The sequence below is a fragment of the Lasioglossum baleicum genome, chromosome 2, assembly GCF_051020765.1.
Source record: "Lasioglossum baleicum chromosome 2, iyLasBale1, whole genome shotgun sequence".
Taxonomy (NCBI): Eukaryota; Metazoa; Arthropoda; class Insecta; order Hymenoptera; family Halictidae; genus Lasioglossum; species Lasioglossum baleicum.
Genome location: NC_134930.1, coordinates 14,169,809 through 14,197,140, shown reverse-complemented (window position 1 = coordinate 14,197,140; position 27,332 = coordinate 14,169,809). Strand labels below are relative to the sequence as shown.

The window sequence follows — 27,332 nt, the reverse complement described above, 5'->3', positions numbered from 1 at the left end:
AAAGTTCAATTAGCGTCTGAAAACGAGCGTTCCCGTTCGAGCACAGGCGCTTATTAAAAACGGTTAGGCTCTGATCGAAGGGGGCGGGGCCGAAGGTATCGGGGCTACAACGTGTTTCCGCGGCTATCGCGGGAACCTTAATGAATTCGATAAGTAGGTATATGCTAATGGGCAAGGATTTTTGCGGGGCCCGAGCTCCGGGCCCGAGATTGGACCCGACCGATGGCGATGGGGCCCCACGAGTGAGTCATCCGACGCGACGGGGAACTGGTTTCTACCGTAATGCCAGGTAGAAGACGATAAAGTATCGCTCCGACGCCTAATAACTTTGACTCCTGGAATCGAACCCTCAACCACGACCCGAACCAGAATACAACGATCCATGGATCCTCGTGATCCACCGACCGAGAGCTACACTCGTCTCTCACACTTCGGTGAACGACTCTCTGCCCTTTTCTCAACCCTTTGCCACCGGGGGCAGTGTTCAGAAATACGCGATTGCACAAATTGCTGTGTAACTATGGAAAACGTTGGAAATTGCTACTTTGAAGCATGAAATCGAGCCCTCTCAGACAATTTATTTTCTCTTGTGAATCTTGGGAACTTATGTTTTGTTTTCTTTCCTTGTTGACTATTCTTCCCTACACTTTTATTTCATTTCTTCTTTGTTTATAGCGGATTTTATACAGAATTTACACAGATTTGTTTCCATTACTATGTTATTACTAAGGTGGAGTGGGGTAAGTGCGTCAACGGGGAAAGTGCGTTAATTGGTTATTTTTATTATAATATGAACGAAATTTCTCTAGCTTGTATTTATTAATGTGGTATAAGTTAGTATGAACTATTCGACATAGATGTCGCCCAAGAATAAAAGTGTTTTCCTCGCTTAAATCAACCAATGCCAAACAGTCACATGCAAGGTACACGTACAACTTTAAGATTACCTTGAACGTGCGATAGTTTACAAGTTATTAATATATTCTGTGTTATTATTTTAGGTAAGTACAACAAATATTGCAGGTTTACATTAAATAAACCGTTTTTATTGTATTTTTTAAAATGTATTGAGAAAATCACTAAGATGCACTTGCCCCGTAAATATCGCTACACGGGGCAAGTGCGTACTATCACGGTGGGGTAAGTCCGTACTGTATGGATAATGGCTTGATAATAATTCTTTTCTTGCCCCGTAGCACTTGAAACAAGGTTGGAAAGCATTTTTAAACTTTGTTTTAATATCACTGTATCCCCTTTCATATTTTAGCATAAAAGTACTCGTTTGTTTAAAAATAGATAACTATAAAACTAAACAATATAATTTAATACAATAAGAAGCATTTTATAGCAGGCTTGTTAATCATTCTTTTCTTGCCCCGTAGCACTTGAAACAAGGTTTGAAAGCACATTTTTAACTCTCAGAGACGCTCTTGCCCCATTTTCGGGGCAAATGCGTAGTAGTTGACACTTTGTACAATATCCTATCAAAATGATAATTTTCAAGCAAAAATTAGAATCCTACATAATACTAATTCATCAGTAATAACTGTGGTAAGAGTTTCATACCAAGAGCGTTAAGTTTTTACATACCATACTGAAAATACATCAGTTTAAAGACCAACTTTGCAATAACTAGGGCGGACTTACCCCACTCCACCTTATGTTATTGTTATTATTTGTTACATTTACACACAATTTTTACAGATTTTATTTAGAGACTTCGCAATTTTATTTCATTATCGTCTTCATTTCATTTCACCTTCAAACATTTTCCAAAAAGAAACAGACGTTTATCATTTACAAACGTTATCGACGATGCTATCGAACACATTGCATAAATCCAATAATTAAATAGACTGACAACAGTTGTTCCATCTGCTCTAAGACACATCTCTCCATCTTCGGACGACAGAAGGGTAACCACCGAGAGGGCATTGTTGTCGATCAAACTTGGTTTCCGTCAACTGCTGTCGGTCAAAACAGCGGCAGTCGGTGGTTTCAATGGAACTCGACGGGACGCCATTCGCGTCAACTCTCGGCAGAGCCCAACTCAGGAAATTGGAATTATTTGACGGATGCTGGAGTGCATTAGACGCGTCCGTTCGCGTATTTGGGATCGATCTGCATTCCGACAATCGGTGCTATTATTCTCGGAAGATTGAAACTTTCTCCGAAAACAATCCGCCATTGCTGAAGTGTTGTCCAAAAATCGATTTACATTTCTGTGTACTCGTTGTCGAAATGCATATCTCAAACATGTGTTCCAAACATTTTTACTCATTATAATGGAATTATAATATAATTTTACTCTCTTTCATGGATTCTCTCAGCATGGATCTTGTCTCCCTGACGGTCACCGGTGACCGTCGCTCAATGTACCATTTAGATTTCTTCTCCCGTATGAGCCGCAGGTGACCGTCACCGAGGACGTGGTTACACAATTTTCCTAATTAACACAGCAAGTACCAGAATGAAAGTAAACTCATTTTCAATTCAAGAGTACTCAGCAATTTAGCAGAATTCAGTATTCATGTAGAAGAAATTTATCATATACAACATAATGATCCAGATATTTATATACAGTGGGTGTAAAAAGTATTCGTACGGCCTTTAAAATAGGATAACTTTTTTATAGTTGTACCAATCGACCTGATTTTTTTAATAATCAGTTAGAAGCATTGGTTTACGAAATGATATGCAAAAAATATTTTCCAAAAATTATAATTTACAAGGTTATATGCAGAAATAAAAAAAGCATTTTTCAAAACTTTTTATTTGGACCCTTACAGAAAATTTAAAATAAATGTTTTGCACGTGCTGAAAATTTCATCGAAATCGATTAACATACACACGAGCTACAAGCGATTAGAAATTGAAAAAATCCTAGTTTTACACGACTTTCGATCAGTTTCTGCTTAAAATCCACAGAATCATACATCGTTCAGTATCATTCAAATTTTCAGTACGTGTATAACTAACATACATTATAAATTCTCATTAAGGCCAAAATAAAAATATTGTTTAAAAATGCCTTTTTTATTTTTGCACGTAACCATGTAAATTATAATTTTTGGAAAATCTTATGTGCATACCATTTCGTAAACCAATGCTTCTAATTGATTATACAAAATCAGGTCGTTTGGTATACAATTATAAAAATGTTATTCTGTTTTAAAGGGCGTACGAATACTATTTACACGCACTGTTATGCAATAACAGACGCAACTTCTATGCAATAGCGCGTGCAACTCTCCACAGGAGTATCTTGACATTTTCAGTGTGAATAAAATAAAAAAATCAAATTCTATCGTTTGCGCGACCAGTAGAATTGCCGTCGCGGTAATGTCGCGATCATTATTCCCATCGATCGCGAGAAAAAAGTCGGCGGTCGGCAAAGAGAGTGAACAAAGGAGCGTCATCGCGTGGAATCGGTTAATTAATAACCGAGAGAGCGCATATACATATAAGTAGCGTGTAATCACGTGAAGGAGCTCATAGCGCGGTGTAATTAAACGAGTCGAGTGTATCCTAGGTGCGTGTATAGCATGATGCGGTGTCCTATACTATGCAACGGTGTACGTATACTATAGCGTGGTGTGGGAAGGATCGGCATCGGCACCCATATGTCCTGAATCGCGAACACGATCGTTGCAGTAGGTAGAGGCTGTATGGGAGGTCCGAGTATTCATCCGAGTCCCCACCTGCAGTTAACCCCGACTCGCTCGAGGCGTACGCTGATTGGTCCGCCCGCCATTTTTCCGTCTTTAATGATAATAGGATAATGATGATTATACCGTTCACCGAACGCTCTAGTGTCTCCCTCTCTCTTTCTTTCTCTTTCTCTTTCCAGCCATTTAACCCGCATCGCAGCAAACCTGTATCGGCCGTGGAAAGCGGCGAGGCAGTTCGCAGCCGTCACCGTTGTCGATCCATCGATCGATCGAGATCTTTCTTTTTTTCATCCTCTCCTCCTCCGACCTAACCCAACCCATCGCCCCATGGAAATCGAGCCCCAGCAAATTCGTTTTTGCGTTCTCTTTTTTTCCCCTCACCGGCCAGATCGATATCTCGATCGGGGAGCTCCTCTCTCGACGATCGATTCCACAGCTGGGATTTCACGGGAGTCCGTGTTCCATTCCATAACGGAAAGAAGATCGATGCGATGGATCTCGGACGATGATCGGGATAATTATCCTCTGTAAACGTTCGATAACCCGACGCTTAACCCTCGTTATTCCGATGTAACCGGATAATTGAACTCCGAGATTCCTCCGATACCCTGATCATTCAGACTTTAAGCCTGCGTTAGTAGACTGGGGAATGATCGAACTGTTGCGTGAGACGGTGTACCGTGCGACGATACCGGAAGACAATGTACTTTGACTCGTATGACTGGTCGAACGTCCTTTAAATGGGAATTACCTCTTGAATCCTCTTCGAAGTTTGTGACTCAGAGTCACCGTTACAAATTGCTGTACCATTATTCACAATATTATTTACATTATTAAATATATTGCTATCTGATCAATAGACTGCGGATGTTTATGTAAAATAAAAAATGTTCGCGTTGATTGCAAGACACAGGAGCCAAATGAAACATTTTTACTAAGCTTGATTTTTCTTATCACCGAAATTACTTTCTTGCCACATCCTTAAATCTTTTTAGTACGTCCACTGCTTTAAACTGTACGTACCCATTTTTGTCATAAATGCATAAAATCCGCAGTCTACTGATCGACTACTACACATTTAAATATTGCATGAGGTATTATATCAATTTCATCAGTTTCGTATCTATAAAATGAAATTAATCATATAAAATGGAATTGTTCCAGGTAGGAAGAAATGTTTAATCTTCGAGTTAACATAGCTCCGACTGCAAAGGGTGAAAAGTATTTAATCACGCCAAACTAGAACATTTGGCAATTGATTAACGCTAACCATGCCGATCACAAAATGTGACTGGCACAGTTTTACAAAAAGTAAAAGTATCGGTGAAAAGCCTCGGCATTCCATATTTCTACCATCTCCTCTACCAAAATAGAGCTGGAAACGGAGGATCGGTATATGGAAATCGATAGAAACGATTTTTTCGCAAGCTGCGCCCGTGTCCGGATCAGCGTTTGTCCCGCGATAATCCCGTTCACGGTCCCCGCGTATAATTCCACGTCTTTGCCGCGCGTCATTAATTACGGCCGTTTGCATTAATCATTCGCCAACGAGCATACATTTCGGGGAATTTATACGCGCGAAGAGCTGCCGGAATTTCGGGGATATTTTAGATCCTGTTTCCGGTTCGCTCGTAATAAGCTGCGTACCGCGCACGAATAATTCTCCTCGAGGTAGCTACCGCGTCAGATCGATGCCACTGAGAAAGAGAGATAGAGAGGGAGATTGAGTTAGGGAGTACGAGAGAAAGAGAGAGAGAGAGAGAGACAGAGAGAGCTAGCTTTAGCCTACCAACAGCCTGATCACCCACCGATATTAATGTTCAGATGAAATTAACCGATAAACTGTGTAAATCGGCCGATACTCAATTATCGCCGTTCTCCCTTACGAACTGGCCCGCGCGAAACCGTCTCGCCATCGCGTTGTTAGACGATCTAATCGATTTTGTTCCTGCGATTGCGGAAGTTGTACGCAATCAAATAAATTCACTGTCTTGTTACGCTGCGAGTTATATTGTAATTACTAATTACAGTATTAGACCTGGTCCGAGGACGACGATTTATTATTTTCAATTTATTAACACTAAATCTACCGACAGTGTCGGGCAATAAATAAATTCATTTAAATAAATAATTATTTAAATAACAAGTGATTTGTTATTTGGATATTCAAATAAAAAGCAAAAATAATTATTAATTATTTGAGAAAGTCTAAGTAGAATTATTTAAAATAATAAAGTTAATTGTTATTTACAAATACAATTACAATTATTATTTGTATTGACGAATAATAAATTAAATTGTATTTTTTTATAGGCAGCTAAGCCCTCCGGACACAAAAATGACGAGGCTCTAATTATTTAGATTGTGTACGATTTTTATTGCAATGTCTGCTTGAATTAAGAAATTTATCGAATCAATTTTGATGTAAGCAACTTCATAATTTCAATAACTGTGAAATGAAAAAATATAAAACCGGTCATTTGACCGGCAGTGGTAGGTTTAGTGTTAAGATCATTAAAGAAACTGTAATCTGACTTCTGCTTCTCGAGATTGACCGAAACTCTATTTTTATTTTGCAGGAAGATCCACAATCTATAATTAGAAACGCGTTTCTGGGAATAAATGCATTATTAGCCGTTACCATTATTGCCATTATTGTTTACAGCGTTCTGTGATTGTTAATTCGTTTTTATTTACGATATTAATTTTACGCTAGTTAGGAAACAGTGTTTTAACTGTTACGTTTATTTGTTAACGTTATAATGATAATCATTATATGGACGTACGTCTACTCTTTTTGTAAACTTTTTTTGCCATACGTTGCATAAATAATTGTGCTGTCATTATTCTTTGGACTTTATACATTTTCAGGAAAATATTTGTTATACGGGAATAATGTGACTGTGTATAGTTAAAGTCATATAACGATGCATAAAATAATGACTCGTACATTAGCATTTTGCAGAATATTTTTAAACATAACACACGTGCAGTTCGCTATGATAAAAATACAGAACTATTTCTCAAACTTCATTTGAAGTTGAGGAAAAAATATTTTTGTATGAAACATTGTGCAGCTAGACAGTGAAAATTACCTTAACTAATCATCAGCAGATATAAACAAAATTTTTACATCACAACACATCAAGAAATTGTTATAAAAAAAAAAATACAGGAATATTTTCCAACCTTCGTTTCAATAAAGGAAAAATAGTAAAGAAAATATTTGTAGGGTAGCCCCTCTCGACTTGTTTCAACGTCCACTTCGCGAATTTTTGTTAACGCAGCCAATGGGAAAATCGCCGTGCAAAAAATATATAAATGTTTTCCTCCACCTTCATTTGAATAAAAAGAATATTTCTACATCAAAGTATCGTGGAGATGGACAGTCAAAAAATATTTCCGTGTCGTATTTGACATCGAATTTACCAATTCAAATATTTGGCGTACCATCTGATATCGCAATAACAAAATATTCCGAGGGTCATTTTCAAAAATGCAAAACTATCTGTTCATCCGATTACCCTCTTAGCGTACTCGCCCGAGTTAAGTCGCGAGACCTGCAGTTTTGGTTTTCCATATGTAAATATAACCGAATATACTCGTTAGACAGTGTCGTGCTTATTTCCTCTCACCCGAAGAAAAGGTTAAGCGAAGTAGGTGCAAATTGTCTTTTATGCATAAAACAACACTTTTTGTTTTCTTCAAGATTTGTTAATGTTCTTTTGTATGTTAAGAAAATAGAGAATAAAAAAATTGGTGCAAAAACGACCGCATTTGAATCTTTAATTGGTGCGTTAAGGAGTTAAGAGTTAGGTAGACCATCTACCGACTAATTATATCAGAGACGATTACAGTAGCGGCGTCAAATCCGTAGAGCTCGATCGTCAGATAATAAAATCTCGAAACAACGAATTAATCGGTGCTCGAACGAGGTAAATAGAAAATATCGGGAAGAATCGCGATCCGCGCTCGAAAAAGAAAAAGAAACAGCTTGAGTATGAGTGAGAGAGGAAGAGAAAGAGAGAGAGAGAAAGTGGAAAGCCCGTAAAAACCGTCGTCGATGTAGTAAAACCAAAAAGAGCGTCGGCCATTAAATGGAACTCGTTATCGATTTCCGTCGATTCGTCCGCGGAATTAGCGACCGTAAAAGCGCTCGTAAACAACCGAACTACCGGTGGCGTATGCCGTCGCGTCGTAGGAAATCGTTGCTCGTCAAAGTCGCCGATCGATACGCGTCTCGTCGCGCTTCGCTCCTCTCCTCACAACGACGTTTACTATTGTCGACGGTGATCTAACGGCTCTAATAGAATAATTGTGGTTAGCCTCTGCCCGGGAGGAGAGACGGAAAAGGACGGCGGCATGTGCGTCGGGAATGCAGCAGCCACGGTTCAGCTGCAGTAATATGTCTTCATGTAAGAACACGGCTGACAGTTAACGTCGTTGCGATCCGATCTGCATGCCGAGATCGGATATCGTCTTCAATGGAACACGGACGCTGCCGTTCCAGATTTTTCCGACGACAATTCACCGTTCATTACCGTCCCGGGGACGCCGACACGGGCTTCTCAATTTCCCTCTGCGTTATACACTGTTTATCGAAATTAAAATTCATCTGAAAAATTTCAGTGCATCTTAATCCAAAATTATAGTAGCCATTTTAGATAATTATTGGGCTGGCAAGAAAGTAATTTCGGTATTTTAAGGCGAAGTAGAGAACAATTTTTTATTCAAGCAATGAACTTTAATGAATAAAATGTGTTCCCTCTCGCCAATTTCGACGATCTTTTGCCAAAAAGAATAAATAAGATTATTGATTAAAGTTCATCGATTGAATAAAGAAATTCGGTTTCATTTTACCTTAAAATACTTGTGCGGAGACATCACACCGAAGACGAAATTCAGAAATTCGTATTTTCATAATTTCATTATCTTTTCCAAGTAAAAAAACGTTTAAAATTATCAGCCATGGGACTTGTTTCATATGAATGCTGGGACAATTAGGATGAGCGAGATGACGCCTGCTAAGATGTCGCATTAAAAGAGAAACATGCGTTAATGTGCGGAAAATATCGACGAACTTGAAAATCGGAGGTGAAAATGACCTCGAAAGAAAATCGTACAGCAACGAAGTGACTTTGTCCGCTTGTAATTTGTTGGATCGGTAGAAGTAACGAAGATATTAAGGAATCCTGTATACAATACATAATTGTAATGAAGATCTCGTGGCTGATGGTCGTGGAGGTCGAACAGCCACCGCGACAGCCAGGGTTCGAATCCAAGCTTTTTTCGTGGAGTTTCAGCATGGACCCATATATTCTAATAAAATCAATAATAAACAAAAAGATAGATTTATTTGAAAACTGTTCTCTCTCTCTCGACTACTTTCATAATGACTGGGTTGAATTGTCTATACTGAATTCATTCAAAAAAAGCTGCACACGGTCCGCTCAATCAATCCAGACATATATTCATCAACATACAATAAACACGAAGGAGAAAGAGATCGATATTAAATTTACAAAGAGCGGAGCACAGTTAGACCGGAAGTCAAGCAACAAAGACAGATTCGGCAAACAGAGTCCTCCGTAACAAGGTGTGATCTATCAGGCTGGTCGGTTTACGACACCGCGAACGGACAGAACCGCGTTACATATTACACATCACATATTATATATTACACAGACCGCTTTTCAAGCTGCAGCGACATCTCAGCGTCCTTCGACCTCTCTCACACATATCTGTGATCGAGATTTATCGGCGGTCCGACAGCTGTGTTGACAAATTGCACGCAAGAACGTTCTCTCTCGACGCGCGTTAAGATTGCGTTGCCGTTTAGCGAAACAGGAAAAAAAAGTGGTGATTCGAGCACGCGCGCAGGGTTGGAAAAAGTGAAAACCGATGGCAGCCCTGAAACGGGCGCGTTTAATCGAATCAGCGGCGGTCACCTTCGGAACGGTCCCGCCGCCATTAAATCAATCGGAAATTATTACACCAGTTTTACGGGCGCGCGTAACTGTCGCTCGGTCGCCCTCGCGTTTGTCGCTTGTCGCGTTGTCGCTTGTCGCGGAATCGACGGGCCGCTTTTCATGCAACGCTCGTGGCTGACCGTTGCGACAGCGTCATCATTTTTGACCTGAATGCACCGCGATATAGCGATTGATTGCTAACCCTTTGCGGTCTGAAGTATCGCCTCTCTTTTATCTCTTTTATTCATTCATCATTCTCTGTTGCAACATCGTATAATTTAATGTTCCTTCTAGTTAGACAAGCGCGATACAAACGTGCACGGGGTGTCGCTGTTAAACGGAATTGCTCAACTATCTGTCTTATTTAGGCTTGCCAGATCTTCTATATTTGATGTGAGTCTTCTATATTTGAACTTGATCTTTACGTACCTATAGGAATTTTCAAAAATCTTTGTTTCAATAAAAAAGTTTAAAATGTTCTGTATAAGTCCTATATTTTGAGCCTATCTCATATATACATAATTGCAGTTTTCACTACTTCTTCTATATTTGGATAAAACATTTCTGGCAACCCTAGCCTTATTTGTTCTACAAACTTTCTTAATATTCATAACTAGACTTGCGGATCTTTATGCAAAATAAAAATTTATTACCTAAATTGCAACAAACAAGAGTGAAATAGAATTTTATCATTTTCCCTATTATGTTTAGTAAGTTGAGAATGATATAATAGCATGTTTAACACTAGAACTACCGAGCACTAAACGCAATTGGCATACATTGCCTTATAATAATGACAAAACTGCATTTGTTTAGATTTTGTACCAGGTTTGCTTAAATATGTACTTCAATAGAGAAATTGACTAAAAAAATTTTTCTAATAGAAGAAATCAGGAGCAAGTCGTTTTGACTCATTCGGTAGTTCTAGTGTTAAATGTTTCTAATATTTTTGCTATCTTAAATTACACCTATTCATTTTTGTCATAAATGCATAAAATCCGCAGTCTATTCATAACAGAAATTCTGGAAGAGTTTTTCTAGGACATAAAATTCTAGAAGAGGAGACGAAAAATCTGGGTTAGATAGGCACAGTACTTGTTTATCAGATATAATTGTATGAAGAATCTCTCTGATTTGTCGGCAGCGTGTTAACAAATTCTGACCGAATTTCGGGGGAGCTCGGGCGCCATAACGACGGAAACAAGCCCGTAACGAGGTGGTACATGAAATAAAAGATAGAAGATGCCGTAGTCACATGAAAAAAAAAATAGAAAGGAAGGAAGAAGGGACGAAGGTGTAGCTTTGAATGTAGCCAGGAGAGCACCGACGAAGGAAAAAGTCAGAAAGGAACGGCGCAGCTCGCGCTTGAAAAAAAGGAATTCAACACCGTCGGTGAATAGTGTTCCCTGACTCTCTTTCTCTCTCCCTCTCTTCCATTCTATTCACAACGAACCAAGGAAAGAGTTCTCCTCATAACGAGGTCTATGAGGCGGAATAAAAGAACAAATTACAGTGTCTCGGCTGTCTCTGGCTGAGAGCGGAACACGAGAATTAATGAGAGATTGTGGTCGGCGAGTAACGGTAATCATTATTCGACATTTCACGCGAAAATGTTAATATCATTAGCGCCGCCGCGGTATTCCAACAATAAGGCACGACACGCGGAATCTTGCGGGCTCCGCCGACTGCATACAGTTGCGTACAGCCTGCAGTTGGCTGCGCTAACCTGCGACGTATGGGAACGAGGGAAAATTTCAATTCCCTCCCTGGAACGAATCATCGGAATTCTATTGGTCAAATGGCAGAATTAATGATGGTAAATGACGTCGGAAAAATGGACAACAATGCACCTGTCCGCGAGATATATTCATCTCTGATTCACTATGCACAATCTATAGTTAGTTCTCGCGCAGATATTTATTCGAAAGCTGTAATGCTATACGTAGAAGTATCGATGGCACGACAACTTTAGAAATTAATAACTCGAGAACGACTGATGCGAAATATACATATGTTTAATTAGTGTTTCGAAAACGTCTCGACACTGTCTACAAGAAACTGAATTAAAATCTGTTGGCTTCCTTTAAAAATTTTAACGAGACCTACATAGGACGTACCAACCCTACTTCATGATTAAACAATTATCATTGCGATATGTCCCCCACAATATACCATACAACTTTCATCTGAAATATGCTTTTGTATCTCTGATACTTACAGAAATGATCAATTGTGTTGACACTTAAAACGGGCATACTGTATACTTTACTTGACAGCAAATGTACAATAAATATATTCATAACGAATTGTTTAACGAATAGTTGTATTGAAGTATTCTTCTACTCGACGATTTTATATTGGGTTGGAAAGAAAGTTCGTCGCGTTTTCAAATTAAGAATCGAAGATAGAATTAAGAAAATGGTAAAAAGTAACAGAACAGAATGGAAAATATGTTATTGAATAAATCTATGAATAAATATCTGAATTTTAGCTTTGGATTTCAATTTACAAACGCTACGAACTTTCGTTCCAACCCAATATAATAGGTTAATTGCAATTCTGCACTTTATGAAGAAATAGATTATGACAAAAGCGAGTAGGTTCAAATTATAATAAATTGTCTACTGCCACTGAGACAGGTAACTTTTATTCTGCATAAGGATCCGCACTCTATCAATAAATGAATAAAGTGTTTCGGTTTCAATCGAATCCGAAAATGCCGGCTCGGAGCAGTTAGGCGAACGTTTCCCTTGAAACGCGCGCGATAAATCTCGGAACGTCCCAGCGAAGAGACTGCCTGGAGATAAAACAAGGTTATATATTTATTGACTGTTTACCGGCGGCGGTTTCTACTCGAGCCACGCAAGATAACGTTTAATTGTTATTACTCGCGTAAGTGGGCCGACCCGTGAAACGCCGATGCAACTGCAGTTTCTCAGTGCATTGCGAGTCGCGGAGGACTGCGAGTGATTGATTGCGGACACCCGCCACTGGCCGAAACGATATTTCAAAGAAATAATTACGGGAACGTTTCGCTACCGCTTCATTAGGACAGCTATCTTGACGCGACTATAAAGCGACCCGGTGAAATATATCGGTGGCAACCGGCGTGAATTATGCGATCTCTCGCCTCCTCCCCCGCACTCGGCGATCAAATGATGCAATGTTATGCGTGCCGGGGATGGTTGATCCACCGGAAATTACTCCTCGCTTTTCAACGCTAAATCTACAGTCGAATCACCGTTCTCAGATTTTTTATTTCGCAATTATTGAAGTTATAACGATGTTTTTACACTGGTACTGATTTTATCCGAGCACTTAATTATTAGACTGCGGATTTTATGCATTTCTGATAAAAATGAGTAGTCGCAATTTAAAACAGTAGACAGATTTAAACGATTTAAGAATGTCGATGTATTAGTTGCAGCTCATGAACGTTATTAAAAAATGAAAGAAATTTTTATATGATCCTCGGTTGTTAGAGTTGATGCAAACAATTTTTATTTTGCATAAAGTTCCGCAGTCTACTTGTTATAAGAAAAATCTCACAAAATCTAAAGAAACTCTATTGCGTCGTTTCAATAGACTGTGGAGTTTTATGAGAAATACGAGTTGGTGCAATTTTAAATCATAAAAAATTGAGACAACAATTCAAGAATGAGTTAGAAATGAATCTCGTTGTAATGAATGAAGAAAATTTTTATTTTGCATAAAGATTTAGCAACAAATAGACAGCGAATTTTATATGCATTTATGACAAAATTGATAGGTGCAATTTTAGATAGTATTATTTTCAATCTATTCAAAATATGAATAAAGAAATTTCTGTCTGTCCCTCTTGCTCGTTGCAAATGATAAAAAAATTGTGTGGTAATGAGATGATCAGAGGGTCGCAAATTAATTTGTACGACTATTATTTTCAACAATTTCTTTTTCTGATTGTTTTGGTCAGAATAATGTGAGGACAGTTATGGAATAGTGGAACTGTTATGGTTACCGTTGGGGAGCACAGTTTCAGAACTCACTATGACCATTCTGTTCCAGGGATATACAGTAGACAGGAACACATTCACTCGCACGAGGTCGTGATACCGCGGAAAGTGAGCCACCGGGGCGAGCTTATCTCCCACAACGTGACCCATCACCATCATGAGGATGGGCCAGTGGTTCACTATCGGCTGTCAGTCGCCGGTAACGAGTACCATATCGAGCTGATCGCCGTGGATAACTTCATTGGACCTGGGATGCTTGTCGAAAGACGAAAACGCGAGCTCCACGTGCGCAACCGGCCGAAAAATCGCTCGAGCAAATGCCATTATCGAGGCTTCATTCATGGACATCCGGACTCCAGGGTCGCGATGTCTGCTTGCGACGGTTTGGTGAGTTTTCTTATATTTTCTTACATTTTCTTTCTGCCTTGCCTATTCCTCTAGCAGACTAAGGATGGTCCAGCGGCCCCACCTACAATTTTTATTGATATTGTGTGGAAAACAATGGTTTCGGGTTAAAAGATAACCTCCTAAAATTTTAATTCGCTAACCCTTCATATAAGGATGATATGAGGGTAAATACCCATTTCATCATTTTTTTTCTCGGCTCTTAATTAAGATATTCAGATAAAAAACAAACGAAAATACTCGAACCTACCTCCTTCATATCATATATTTTTTTCACAATTGTGATCAAATTATTAAGGGTAGAAAACAATCATTTAATTTTTTGGAGGTGGAGATTGCAAGCAACCCTTCGAGTGATCACTTCCAAAAAATTCAAGAACAATGTTTTCGGATTGATGGAACATAATAATAATTATTATTTTAAAAATGGAATACTATACTATTTTCTGAAAAAAAATTTTCTACCCTTAATAATTTGATCACAATTGTGAAAAAAATATATGGTATTAAGGAGGTAAGTTCGAGTATTTTCGTTTGTTTTCTATCTGAATATCTGAATTAACGACCGAGAAAAAAAATGATACAGTTAAGGGTATTTACCCTCATATCATCCTTATATGAAGGGTTAGGCGACTTAAAATTTTAGGGGGTTACCTTTCAACCTAAAATCATTGTTTTCCACACAATATCAATAAAAATTAATTTGCTTGATGGGCAAAATGCAAGTCCATCTGATACACATCTTTTCAATTTTGCATTGTAAATTAGACAATTTTGTAAAAAAAAACTTGTAAGTCGCAGCTATTGGAACTGAAATATACAATTTATTATATAAATATTCAAGTTCTTTTGTTCGTAGGAAGAGGGAAAAATCAACTTTGTGTAAGAATGTAGTTGTGGAACGTGTTTGTTGAAGATTAGATGGTCTGAAAAATTTCACTGCAAAATTTTCTCGAAATTGGCCCAATAGTCTGTTAGACACTTCTGGCGCCGATTTCGGAAACTTCGTTTCAAGAAAAATGCGTTTGAAGTACGAAATGTTACCATTATACGACTGCACTTTCGCGGTCATAAATTCAGCAGTTTTACGAATTTCCCAATCAAACTTTGGCTGTGTTCTCGAAACAGCGTTCTAACTATACCGTTTTGAGAAATCAATTGTTTTTATTTTACCAGAGGTATGTAGCCACTTAAGTTCTTGTCGAGAGTCCGCAAGTAGAATGGGACGCCGGAATGGCGGACCGTCCGACAAATCGTACGGATGCTCTACTTAAATTTTCCTCTCGGATAGAATAATTGGTTTCAGCAGAAGCTATCAGACATTTATAATTATTGATAATTGTTTACATCGATTCATAACATGTGTGTGTGCATTAGTTACTTATTGTTTGTTTAATATTATTTATTGTTTACACGCTGATTTTCGTGATTAATACCGAGAAAAGTGTAGACGTGTTGTAGTTAAATGATCCGATTGATTTGAACAAGTGCATTCTACGAAGCCTTCTATGATTTATTATAGAATTAAAATTGCTTACATTAATATAGAATGTTTATTATGTTGGTATATTACGAGTTTACTTGTAAGATGTTATACTTCAATTATTTAGTGCGTTTAAGCGACGGATATAGCAAAGTAAATGTTCTTTAGAATTATTCCACAAGTTCTGTAACAATATTAATTAAATATTTCCAGCAAAAGTTTTTGGTAAATATTGACAAAATTCTGAACAGAGTTGTGCTAATTCAATTACATTGTAATTCAATTACACAATTGATGAATTGATGAATTGATGAATGAATTACATTGTATTTCAATTATATAGTAATTAAACTACGTCGTAACTGAATTACATAATACAAACCTTTCAATTAATTCAATTACTAAGTATTTTAATCAGATGTGTAATTAAGATACAGCTCTCCAAATTATAGCCCAGAACTTTGAAGAAGTGCGATATATTTGTTTGCTGTCTATGCTGCGTAGTTTCTGTTCCTCGTCCTCCTTCATTATAGTTATTATAATTGCAAAGTATTTTAATCACAAAGTATTTTATAATTGTACTCCAATTGCAATTACGAATTACGTTGTAATTTAATTGAATGAAGATCTGAATTATAAATTACAATATCACTGAATTACAATGTAATTCAATTACTTTGTAATTATAATTATAAAAAAAAACAACTTTTTCCCATACCTACACCCGTCGCTCGGTTTTAGTTTCAAAGCTATTCGTAAAAAACCTCACGGTGTTATTGTATTTATTTGAAATGTTTAAAATGAAATATATTTGAAAATAAATGATATATCACAATACATTTAAATAAATAATATATTCTCAGCTAATATCTTTTATTCTTATCGTAGTAATATGAAATCTAAGAAATATATGAGGTTGTACCATTTAGCTCATAATTAGTAGAAGGAAATAAAACAAGGCTCGTTTGAACTTTCTAAAATGATTCGAACATCGGCATTAATGTCAATTAACTATTACCGAGCGGAAGTGGGCGTTTCATCGCGATATTATTAAAATAATTGGATGGCGTGGCTATCTGTCTTCCTCCGGCAAACTTTCGATCTTCCGTCGCATCTTTCTCGCGCTTTATCTTCGGCCGTTCATGGCGTTACGTGCCAGATAACGTGTATGCTAAAGTTAGCGTATGCGGCGGCGACCAGGAGAATTTCAAAGAAAACACACGCGATCGTTAAAACGAATCGCGCACGATACATCGTGTTTATAAGGTTGCCGCGCAGATAGCATGCAATTATAAATGATTACTAATTGTACCTTCTCGAAGCAAATTTATTCCCACGGAATTTATAGCGTGCTCTCTGCTAGCCGCACAGAGACGGAGAGAGAGAGGGAGAGAGAATGTCTTGGTAATTCTGTTCACTATGTTCACTCTGTGCACTCTGTTGCTTCGTTTGCCGTTCGCGTGCGTGGTCTGACTATGAACACACTCATTTCACTGATTCTTATTCTTCATTAAACGGCCCACGGACCTTTACCCGAATCTCCATTTTGTGCAAGGCATTTTATAAACATTGTGCAGAATATTTTCTGAGTCTCTACCTTGCTATATCCGTTGGAAAGTCAAGTTGGTTGAAAATTAAAATATTTATTTCACTAATATCTACTAAAATAGAAATATTAAAAATATTAGGTTGTACTAAAAGTTTCTTTCACTACGTGCACATTCCATATCGTTAGATAACATCAGCATACACAAACAACACAATCTTCTACTCGTTAATGTTTTATTATTTCTTAAGCTTCCCCATTCTTAATCATGCCATTGGTTTTCATAAAAACTACTCTGAATTTGCACTGAGCACATTAGTCGAGGACGAAACGAACTTTTGGGACAATCTAACGTATAATTAACATTTACATCGAAATTGGAACAACGCTGGCGCAATCCATATTGACATTTTCCACTAGCCACCAATCTCTATATTTAATAATTCACTGTTAGCTCGCTAAGACCCGATATTCTCCGAACTAAGACGTCAGAGTCGCACGATTAATAAATGATGATCCCACGATTAATAAGTTATACTGACGCACCAGCTATGTACAGGGTGTCAAGAAATTATGTGTAAAAACGATACACCATTATAAAATACTGATGTAAAGTATACTTGCGAATTTTTCAGAATCTTCACACAGCACACTATTGTTTGCTCACGCGAATACGTTCGAATCACGTCTTCCGAAACCAATTTTCGAAGCAGAAAACACCACGCTTCTACACAATCATGAAACCCTACACGACACACTTTCCGAAATCGTGACAGCAAACAAGAAGAAGCTACACCGACCACGATTAGAACAGTTCTGCGACCTTAATGCGACTTCCGCGCGAAAATTCTCCCCTCCCAGCATAAAATGATCACTGATCGATTGAAACAAAAAAAAATCGTTACCAAGAAGATATTCAATTAGAGCGTTCAATTCAGAGCGCGACCTAGACGCGAGTTGCCAAATGTCTATTGGCCGACTGTGGCAACTCGCGTCTAGGTCGCGCTCTGATTGGTCCGTGTTTTTCGTTAATAACTCCTAAACAAAGCCGCGGATAAGATTTTTGCAAAGGAAAATGTCGCTTGAAATGGTCTCAGGAACCACCCCCTTTCGGGATTTTCACGAATTTTGGGACACGCTGTATACATACTTTGATCGTGGTCGGACTAATTTCTTCTAGTTCGCAGTCACGATTTCGGATAGTGTGTTATGTAGTGTTTAGCGATTGTGTAGAGGTGTGGTGTTTAAGGATGTTCTGGAGGTATATAAAAACGCAACAAGATTTTTGAAAATTTCACTAAGTATAATTCTTACTAAATTAATGCAATTACCAAAGTTTGGGTTCGATTCACTGCACCGTTTAAGGATTATAGCAACTTAAAGTTTGCACATTTTAACACGTCTTCTTATGGAGAATCCATAAAATTCCACTTCAAACCCTATTTAAACCTTGAAAAAACGCAACTAGAAACTCCAGTTTTTTTTATATGTAGTAAAAATTATGCAATTAATTATGTTCAAAATTTATTAGGATCCACTAAACAGTTACAGAGGAAAAAAGTTATAAACTGCTACAAAACGTCAAATTTATCGTGTCGTCTCTCACTAGCATGGAAACGTGACAAGCGTAGACCACTGAATATAGCTACAGAGGGTACAGTATTCGCAAAAGTTTAATGCAAAATATACTCATGAATGGCTTTCATTGCCATGTATTGATGGATTTCGAATTTCTTGTACTTTTGTCTCCCATTGTACCTCCAGAACATCCTTAACACGTTCGTCCCACAACCTGAATTGGTCGAGTTTCTAGCGGAGACCAAATCAAATTATTTCTCTTCTCGACCAGTAGAAGGTGTCGATGTAAAAACAAACTTCACCAACGTTTTTCTTTGGTATCAACAATTTTGCGGCAAGTTTCTTTTACAAATGTCCACCGATCCAAAAGTGTAGATTCACCTCTAGGACGGATGAGTATTACTTTTAATACACCCAGTACATTTGATCCCGGCAGCATCTTGCAAGTATTATGTTAGTCTCCGGATAACGGGTGAGTTTCCTAGACGAGCGTCACACGGGCTTGCAAAAAGTTGTTGAATTTGCGCGCGGAAGGTGTTCTCGCGGGTGATCTTATACAATGTTACGACAGTGTGCGTTCGGTGTTCGCAGTTCTTCAGCCGCAGTTCGCAGGTGGACGTGGTCTAGGCTTGCCGTCATAAATCTGCCAGGCCGTGGCAAATTAAATCATTATCTGGAAGCTGGGAGCAAATTGCGCCGATGCATGCACCGAGGCTCCTCCCTCTTCCATATCCGTTCGCTCCTTTTTCTTCTACCCCCCACCTACTCTTGCTTCTTCCATTGTTCTCCTTTTTCAACCTCTCTGCCTCCTTTCCCTATCCTCTCTCCTCTCTGCTAGCTCTCTCACTCTCTTTCTCTCTTCTCTTTGCTAGCTGTCTCTTCATTTTGCTAGTATTCCTATCTATTTCTTCATTTTGCTAGTTTTCCTATCCATTTCCTCGCTCTGCTAGCTCTCTCATCTCTTTGCTACATCTCTCTTAATTTTCCTAGTATTGCTATCTATTTCCTGCCTTTGCTACCTCTCTCTTCCGTTTTCTGTGCTCTTTCTTTCCGCTATAGCAAGGCGTAACGCGCAAACTTTCCGCAAAGTTTCGGCGATACCACAGGTAGCAAAGCGTCGCGCCGCGCCGCGTATAAACGTTAATATTCATAAATTTCCCGCTTCGGTTTTGCTATGGGAAACTACTCCAGGGGATGCCAGGTTCCGCTTAGAAATGTAATTTCACCGAATCCGCGCCGCTTTAAGCGAAACTGCAACTGCTACCAATTGGGGCTGTTTTATAGGCAGACTGCCGTGCTAGGAGAAAGAAACACCGCCGAAGAGAAGATTGCTACGGCGCTAGTTGGTATCCTATGCTCCGCTTCTCGATCCTGTGCAATTCCGGAATCGTGCGTGTCGGTATACAGTAAATTGCGCCGGTTTTTAAGATGCTGCTTTACAACATTCGTTTGGATAGATTCGCAAGCACCGAAACCTTAAAGCTCTAAATACTCAGCACTTTAAGCATTTTTTCTGGACGGAACAAGTGAATAGGGTTATTATTTTAAAAATATAGTGAAAATCTGTTTGGATAGATTCGCAAACTTCGAAACCTTGAAGCTCAAAATACTCAGCACTTTAAGCATCTTTTCTGGAGGCAACAAGTGAATAGGGTTATCATTTTTAAAATATAGTATAGTAATAATATTTAAAAAATGAACAGAGAAAAATATTCAATACAATTAGACGAAGAAATTGTGAAAAGCGACCTCTAGTATTTTCTCCGCGACTCCAACCAACCGCAATGTTTTGAAAACTGATAATGATCTTTATTTTACACTTGGTTTTACAATAGTTTTCAAACTTCACCTAAGTATTACATACGCCGAACATTTTAAACATTTCTTTTATACGTCATTTAGTAAACTAATTCTTCTAGCTTCTCCACAAAAGACCGAAATTATTGTACTTCATATTGATATTAATTGCACGTCATGTTCGTAGCACGTTGTCGTAACTTTTATACACCATCCGTTCGAAATTGTCTCGAGCCGCGTAGTTTACACTGGACAAACAGCAGGCTTGTTTTTGCATATAGAAGATGGCCACCGAACAAAGCGGCGATCGTTTAGCGTTATCACCGTGACGTGACTCACTTGCAAAACAGCCGGGGATGAAGTAACTTTCGCTCGTGGTAAGTCGTAACTCGCTAACAAACACGGCAAGCAAGAACCTCACGGATTCGCTATTCATAGTCGTTCGCTCTAAGCACTGCGTGATCAAAGATCCTGGACACTTATTGTATATGTGTACATATACAGGGTGAATCACCTAAATTTCGCGTAAGAGCCAAGCACTGTGTTGTTATTAATTTCTGCCTTCTGCCTTATACCCTAATTTCAGCCTTATACCCTAATGCCACGTAACGTATTCAGTATTCTTCCTTAACATTAAAATCGAAATATTCAATATTGGTTTTTAACACTAAACGAAAATCAAATTTCATACGATCTGCTTTATACAGTATTGGAGAATTTATCTGAGCAATAACTTATTAGTAGACCGTGAATTTTATGCATTTATAACAAAAATTATTACCTACTGCATAATTACACATTTCTAGGGGATTGGACCTAAAATATATTTGATTTTTTACTTATATTTTTCTCAACAATATAAATTTTTTTGAGTACTAAAACAAGAACACTTGTACTTCAAGATTATCTGTTTACATCTAGAGAAGGCCTAGTTCCATATGACCAATTGTAGTTGTTCTAAAAACAATTCTTAAAAATCACCTTTTCACTGAAGTTATACAAGCTTCCCTTAAAATACGTTTCTAAACATTTTCAGTGGTACGCATACTTTAACTATTTACTATTTCAATTCTATTGTACCCAGCTCTGCGAACAATAAATATCGTCTAATAACAATCAAATAGTACACAAATTTCGTATAATACGTAGTATATAATAGTGGAAAGAGTTCATTTTTTTTAATGAGACTACATTTTCCTTTCAATGTTCCTGTAGAGCATAAAAAGACAAATCCAACGACTATAAGAACCATTCTGTTTCGATCATTCAATCTCGAGATATTTCTGTCTGAAAGATTAAAATTCAGAAAGATATTAACCTCTCGGACATAAATATCTCGAGATCGAATGATCGTAACAGCATGGTCCTTATAGTCGTTGGACTTGTTTCTTCATGCTCTACAGGCACGATCAAGAAAAAATATAGCATTGCGTTAAAAAAGAGATTAGGACTATCGAGAGAGAAATTGGGAGACATTGTATAACTGTATATATAACTGTTATAAAGCCGTAACTGTATAAAATCCGTGAATCTAGTAATGACATAAAAGTTCAGGCCAGTAACGTCATAAAGAAAATCTTTCCTCTGTTCCGATTCGCTGGGGATTAACGATCAAAGCACAATCATTAATTCGACTACAAGTATCTTTCTACAACTGTGAATTACATCTTAATGCGATTGGACTTCGGTCACGGTGCAGGGTCAGTAACAATTAAGGACTACGGCAATTAAAAAGCTTTCGTAATCGAATCAATTATTACATTTTAATCGGCGCGAATAATCGGATTAAATGCCCAACTCTGAAGGAAACTAATATATCTTCTCGATAAAGAAATATCGAAGGGATAAATGAAGTTTAGGTGGCTCGTTGAGCTGTGGAAAGAACTTTGTCTTTGATGTACCATTGATTCGAACACATTGGCACGTTTAAATAATTTAAAAAGAAAATCCATCCAGTTTCTTTGCGACATCTGCAACATCGCAATTTTTAAATAATATATGGCATTATTTTATAATTATAATCAGTGCAGAAATTCACGTTCGAAAATGAACAAGGAGTTATGGATGCAACTTCTCTACAATTTTGAAGTTTCCACAGAGGTAGGTAGGCATTGCTCGTGAAGTTTCTTGGTAATACATCGATGATGCGAATCGCCGCGAGCAGTTCTAGCTTCCCAGAGGAAAATTGAGCAATTACACATTGCGTGAGGCCGAGTTCCTTAGAAACGGAAATTTTTCCGGTTTACCGCCGTTCGATTCGTCAAACTGCAAACATCTTCCTCGATCCGTACATACATGATTACATGATACATCGTATATACACGGTGAATCTCTGGACTACCTTAATTTACTCATAACTCATTCGTGCTTGTTGGATAAAAAAATGTTTCAAACAAGAATTGGTGCAATGGTATCAATTAATTGTTTGGTGTTTTGTTATTTTATCGAAGTGTAAAGCTATTTTAATTTCGAGAAAGAATATTGAATATTTTAATTAAAACGAATATCGAATATTTTTATTGTAACACTAAACTTACCATCACCGATCAAAATGACCAGTTTCAGATTTTTTATTTTACGATTATTGATATAATCAAATTAATTTCATAAGAAATGATTGTATATGTAGATATCTTTAGTGGAGCACATTTACAATAGGAGCTGCGCAAAGTCTAAATTAAATCAATCTTGTCATTTTTTATATAAGGGAACATGTACCAATTACTTTTAAGGCTCGGTAGGCTATAAATCCCTTGAAGATTTTTTTTCTTCCAGGAGGAGAATTGAACAAGTCTCCACATACTCCACATACCAAACGACCTGATGTTTTGTAAGCACCTAGAAGCATTGGTTTACTAAATGATGTGCAAAAAATGTTTTAAAAATTGTAATTTACAAGGTTACATGCAAAAATAAAAAAGGCATTTTTTAAAACTTTTTTATTTTGGCCCTTAAAGAAAATTTAAAATATATATGATTTGTAGATCTATAGTAGTTACACACATGTTGAAAATTTCATCGAAATCGATTAACATACACACGAGCTACAAGCGGTTAAAAATTGTGAAAATCGTAGTTTTACACGACTTTTGATCAGTTTCTGCTTAAAATCCACCGAATCATACATCTTTCAATGCGTGTCGTTTTTTCAGTATGTGTATAACTAACATTGATCTACGAAACTCTTGAAGGGCCCAAATAAAAATGTTTTAAAAAATTCCTTTTTTATTTTTACATGTAACCTTGTAAATTATAAATTTACTTTTGCACATCATTCGGTAAACCAATGCTTCTAATTGCTTACAAAACATCAGTTCGTTTGGTACAGTTATAAAAGAAGATATTCTGTTTTAAAGGACGCACGAACACTTTTGTGGGCCACTGTACGTATAATCGGCGGCGGTGTGCAGACCACAGGTGCAACACGCGAAAAATTATCATAGATCCTTGCGGTACTCGCGAGCACATACTTTGTCGCTAATTTCTCCTTGAGAGAGCGGTCGCGGCTTAGTGTGCGCGCAGCCGGCCACGCGCAACGATATAGTAGCCTAACAGTTCCGACGTGACGCTATCGCGGTATTTCTTGTGCCCGCGATATTCCGTTTTATTGCGCCGTAAACCTGACGGAACAGAGACGCCGCGCGAGCCGAGAGCGGATCTGAAGCGGATCCGGAGCGGATCCGAAGCCGAGCGTAGAACAAGTACGGTGAGAACGCTCGGAACCGCCGTAAAAGTTAACGCCGCGAATCCGCCCGCTGTATTTGCGACCCGGTCGCACTCTAAATTTCGCCTAATCATAAAGCGCAGCCTTTCGAATCGGAACTCGGCCCAGAGCGAGCTGGATCGAAGAATTTAGCGACAGTTTGCTAAGACTTTGAACCATGGGTTATGTGCGTGGCCATTTTTTCAATAGAAATTGAAGAACAATAATTGCTTTGTAGTCCGCACGTAGTTACATATGTTTTGTGGTTACTTGACAATTTTTGAAATAACTTTTTCAATTCTTTTTGGTACAGTGTCACAGTTTTGCTAAGACTTTGAACCATGGGTTATGTGCGTGGCCATTTTTTCAATAGGAATGGAAGAACAATAATTGCTTTGTAGTCCGTACGTAGTTTCATATGTTTTGTAGTTACTTGATAATTTTTGAAATAACTTTTTCAATTCTTTTTGGTACAGTGTCACAGTTTTGCTAGGACTTTGAACCATGGGTTATGTGCGTGGCCATTTTTTCAATAGAAATTGAAGAACAATAATTCCTTTGTAGTCCGTACGTAGTTTCATATGTTTTGTAGTTACTTGACAATTTTTGAAATAACTTTTTCTATTCTTTTTGGTACAGTATCATAGTTTTGCTAGGACTTTGAACCAATGTTGTACGGATAACAATTTTTTCTAATAAAAATTATGGAACAATAATTGCTTTCTTACTGTAAGGAATTTCACGTCTCGAAGTCGCTTGACAAATTATGTCAGAATCAGATAAAATTTTATTTGACGAAATTTGACGGATGAAGCGAGACTCCGCCGGATAAATTTTACGAGGCCGCATCGTAAAATATTTAACGGGGATTGCGATAGATCGAATGAAAATGCAAATGTCCCGCGGATACGTGTCTCGTCGTATTTCACCGTGTGCACGCGTCGAATTTCAGTCTCGACCACGCGAAAATTATCGATGACCGGTGCAATTGATATCGGCCTTTAATAAATTCCGTTTCCGTGCTCGATACGGTTGAATTTTTCAATTTCCCCGTGCATCATATTACGCCCCGCCAACTATAACCCGTCGCTCTCTCTTTCCCTTTTTCTTTTTTCCCCTCTGTGTATATTTTTTGTGGTTTTTCTTTAACTGAAGCGTGAAGCAGCGCAGTGCGGCGATTCGTTAGATTCATTTACGCGAAATTAAAATACGTAACGAGGGGGAGGGAACGTGTCTCCTTAACGAACGATGCTTTGAGATGTAGGTTTCTGCTCTCGTTACAGAACACCTCGAGGCCTCAAATAATGCTGAGGACACTCGCGACTGATACTATGTAAGGAATGCTCTACGGTTTCAACGAAGATTTGCATACCAGCTGGAAAGATTCTTCAATGCTCCGTTCTTTCTTAGCGGGGATTATTTGCATTTCGGGGGTGGAAGTGGTCCTCGAGGATTGGACTCTGAATGAATTTTTCTAGCTATTCATATTTTTTTACAAATACGAATGATATACACTTTTTCTCGAATTGAAATGAAATTCTGTTTTCCTGTTTTCCATACTTGAGCATTGGATTCAATGTAGGACACGTGTGGTATAAATGGGAATACTCTTTCTCTTCTTTCCTTAAATGTTCGTATTGTTTGTAATTTATCCGATCTAGCCCTAGCCGCTGATATTAGTTCGTTGCATATGAAATGTCCGATTTTGAACAGTAAGGGCCCGTTCAGACACGGCGGAATCCGCGCGTTTTCGACCGCGCGATTTGAACCGCGTCAAAATTTACAGTCGTTCAGGATGAGGCGGTAACCGCGCGGACATGCAGGAGAGGGGCAAAGTTTTAGCTCAGTACGAAGATGAAAATCGCGCGGAAACAGTGCGGATTTGATTTCCTACGGTTCAAAGACGGCAGCCGCGCGGTCCTGTAGACCGCGCGGTCACGTGTGAACGCATCCATTTACGCCAATGTAAATAAGGGTGGATTTATAGTGGAGGTGAGCTGTGCGGTGGCAAAAAAAAAAGAAAAACAAAGAAAATACATATGTACTTTTTCATTACTATGTGTCGAAATGTTGTCACGTATATTGGTTTCTTTTCACCGCGCCGCTATCATCGATGCTCGCAGCTCCACTAAGGTCCGCGCGGTTTCCGTCGTGTCCAAACGGGCTCTAACGTTAAACAACCGCAACTGTTTCTTATTTATCAAAGAATCACACGTTTCTTGATTGTATTATGATAGACGTTGAATTTTTCGGTCACTCTAATCTTGTTATCTCGAATAGTGCGTTGTTAATCGCAAGTGGCTGGAGCCACATAAACAGTGTATTCTTACTTTAATAATTTTAACAAGCTGGGAATAAATACATAGATTAGTATTCTTAAATCATTGTAACCTTTTGTACTGTTTTAAATTGCATCCACCCATTTCTGCCATAAATGCATAAAATCCGCAGTTTATAAAACAGCACGGGACAATCGCACTGTTTGATATTGAAATTAAATCTATTTAGTTGGAAATTTATACGTGTAAATTAAAATTGAAGATAGGATCGTAAGCTATGTACCTCAAAGTGACATACAATGAACCTGTCAACTGTAAGAGTATTTCTTGATCAAAACGCATTGCAACATAATTGAAAATATATTTTCGATTTTGTTAATTATTATCAGTGGCTGGACCACCGAACGTAACAAGAGAAATTGGATGTTAAGTTGAGAAATCGATCAATCTGGACTGACAGCTCCGAGAGAGAGAGAGAGAGAGAGAGAGAGAGACCTTGAATTTAAAATGTGTGTCGATGGGAATTTTTAAACTTTGAAAGCTCGAATTCGAAGCTAGAAAATCGCACTTTAGGATGGTACAAATTAAGTCTTTCCGGTCCTCAGTGAAGCCATACTCGACATTAACTTCTGCGTCAATGTTTGCTTGTTTACCTTGCATTACTTAATAATGCCAGAGCTACCAGAATATTTAAGTAAGGAGGATAGTGGGGACAGTCAAAAGCTCCTAGCACGGGTAAGATGCGGAAATACAGAAAATTGGAACAAATATTGGCTGGAAGACGAGGCGAGAGAATGCGACCTTTGTAAGGACAAGTATGGAAGTCTAGAACATTTGACAAGAGAATCGAGGGTAATGGAAGAAAAGATCAGGATTGAGGATGTAGTCGGAGTCGGAGGAAAGATAGAA

At 38.2% G+C, this 27,332-nt stretch overlaps 1 protein-coding gene across 2 annotated transcripts in view; it reads left to right on the top strand.

Annotated features, from left to right (window-relative positions):
* LOC143220542 (A disintegrin and metalloproteinase with thrombospondin motifs 7) overlaps window positions 1-27,332 on the top strand; it is a 123,957-nt gene that overhangs the window by 46,870 nt on the left and 49,755 nt on the right. For both annotated transcript variants that reach the window (XM_076446174.1, XM_076446167.1), the window contains one exon: window positions 13,685-14,019. In XM_076446174.1, coding sequence (XP_076302289.1) covers window positions 13,685-14,019 — 335 coding nt within the window. The remainder of the gene's footprint in view (window positions 1-13,684; window positions 14,020-27,332) is intronic.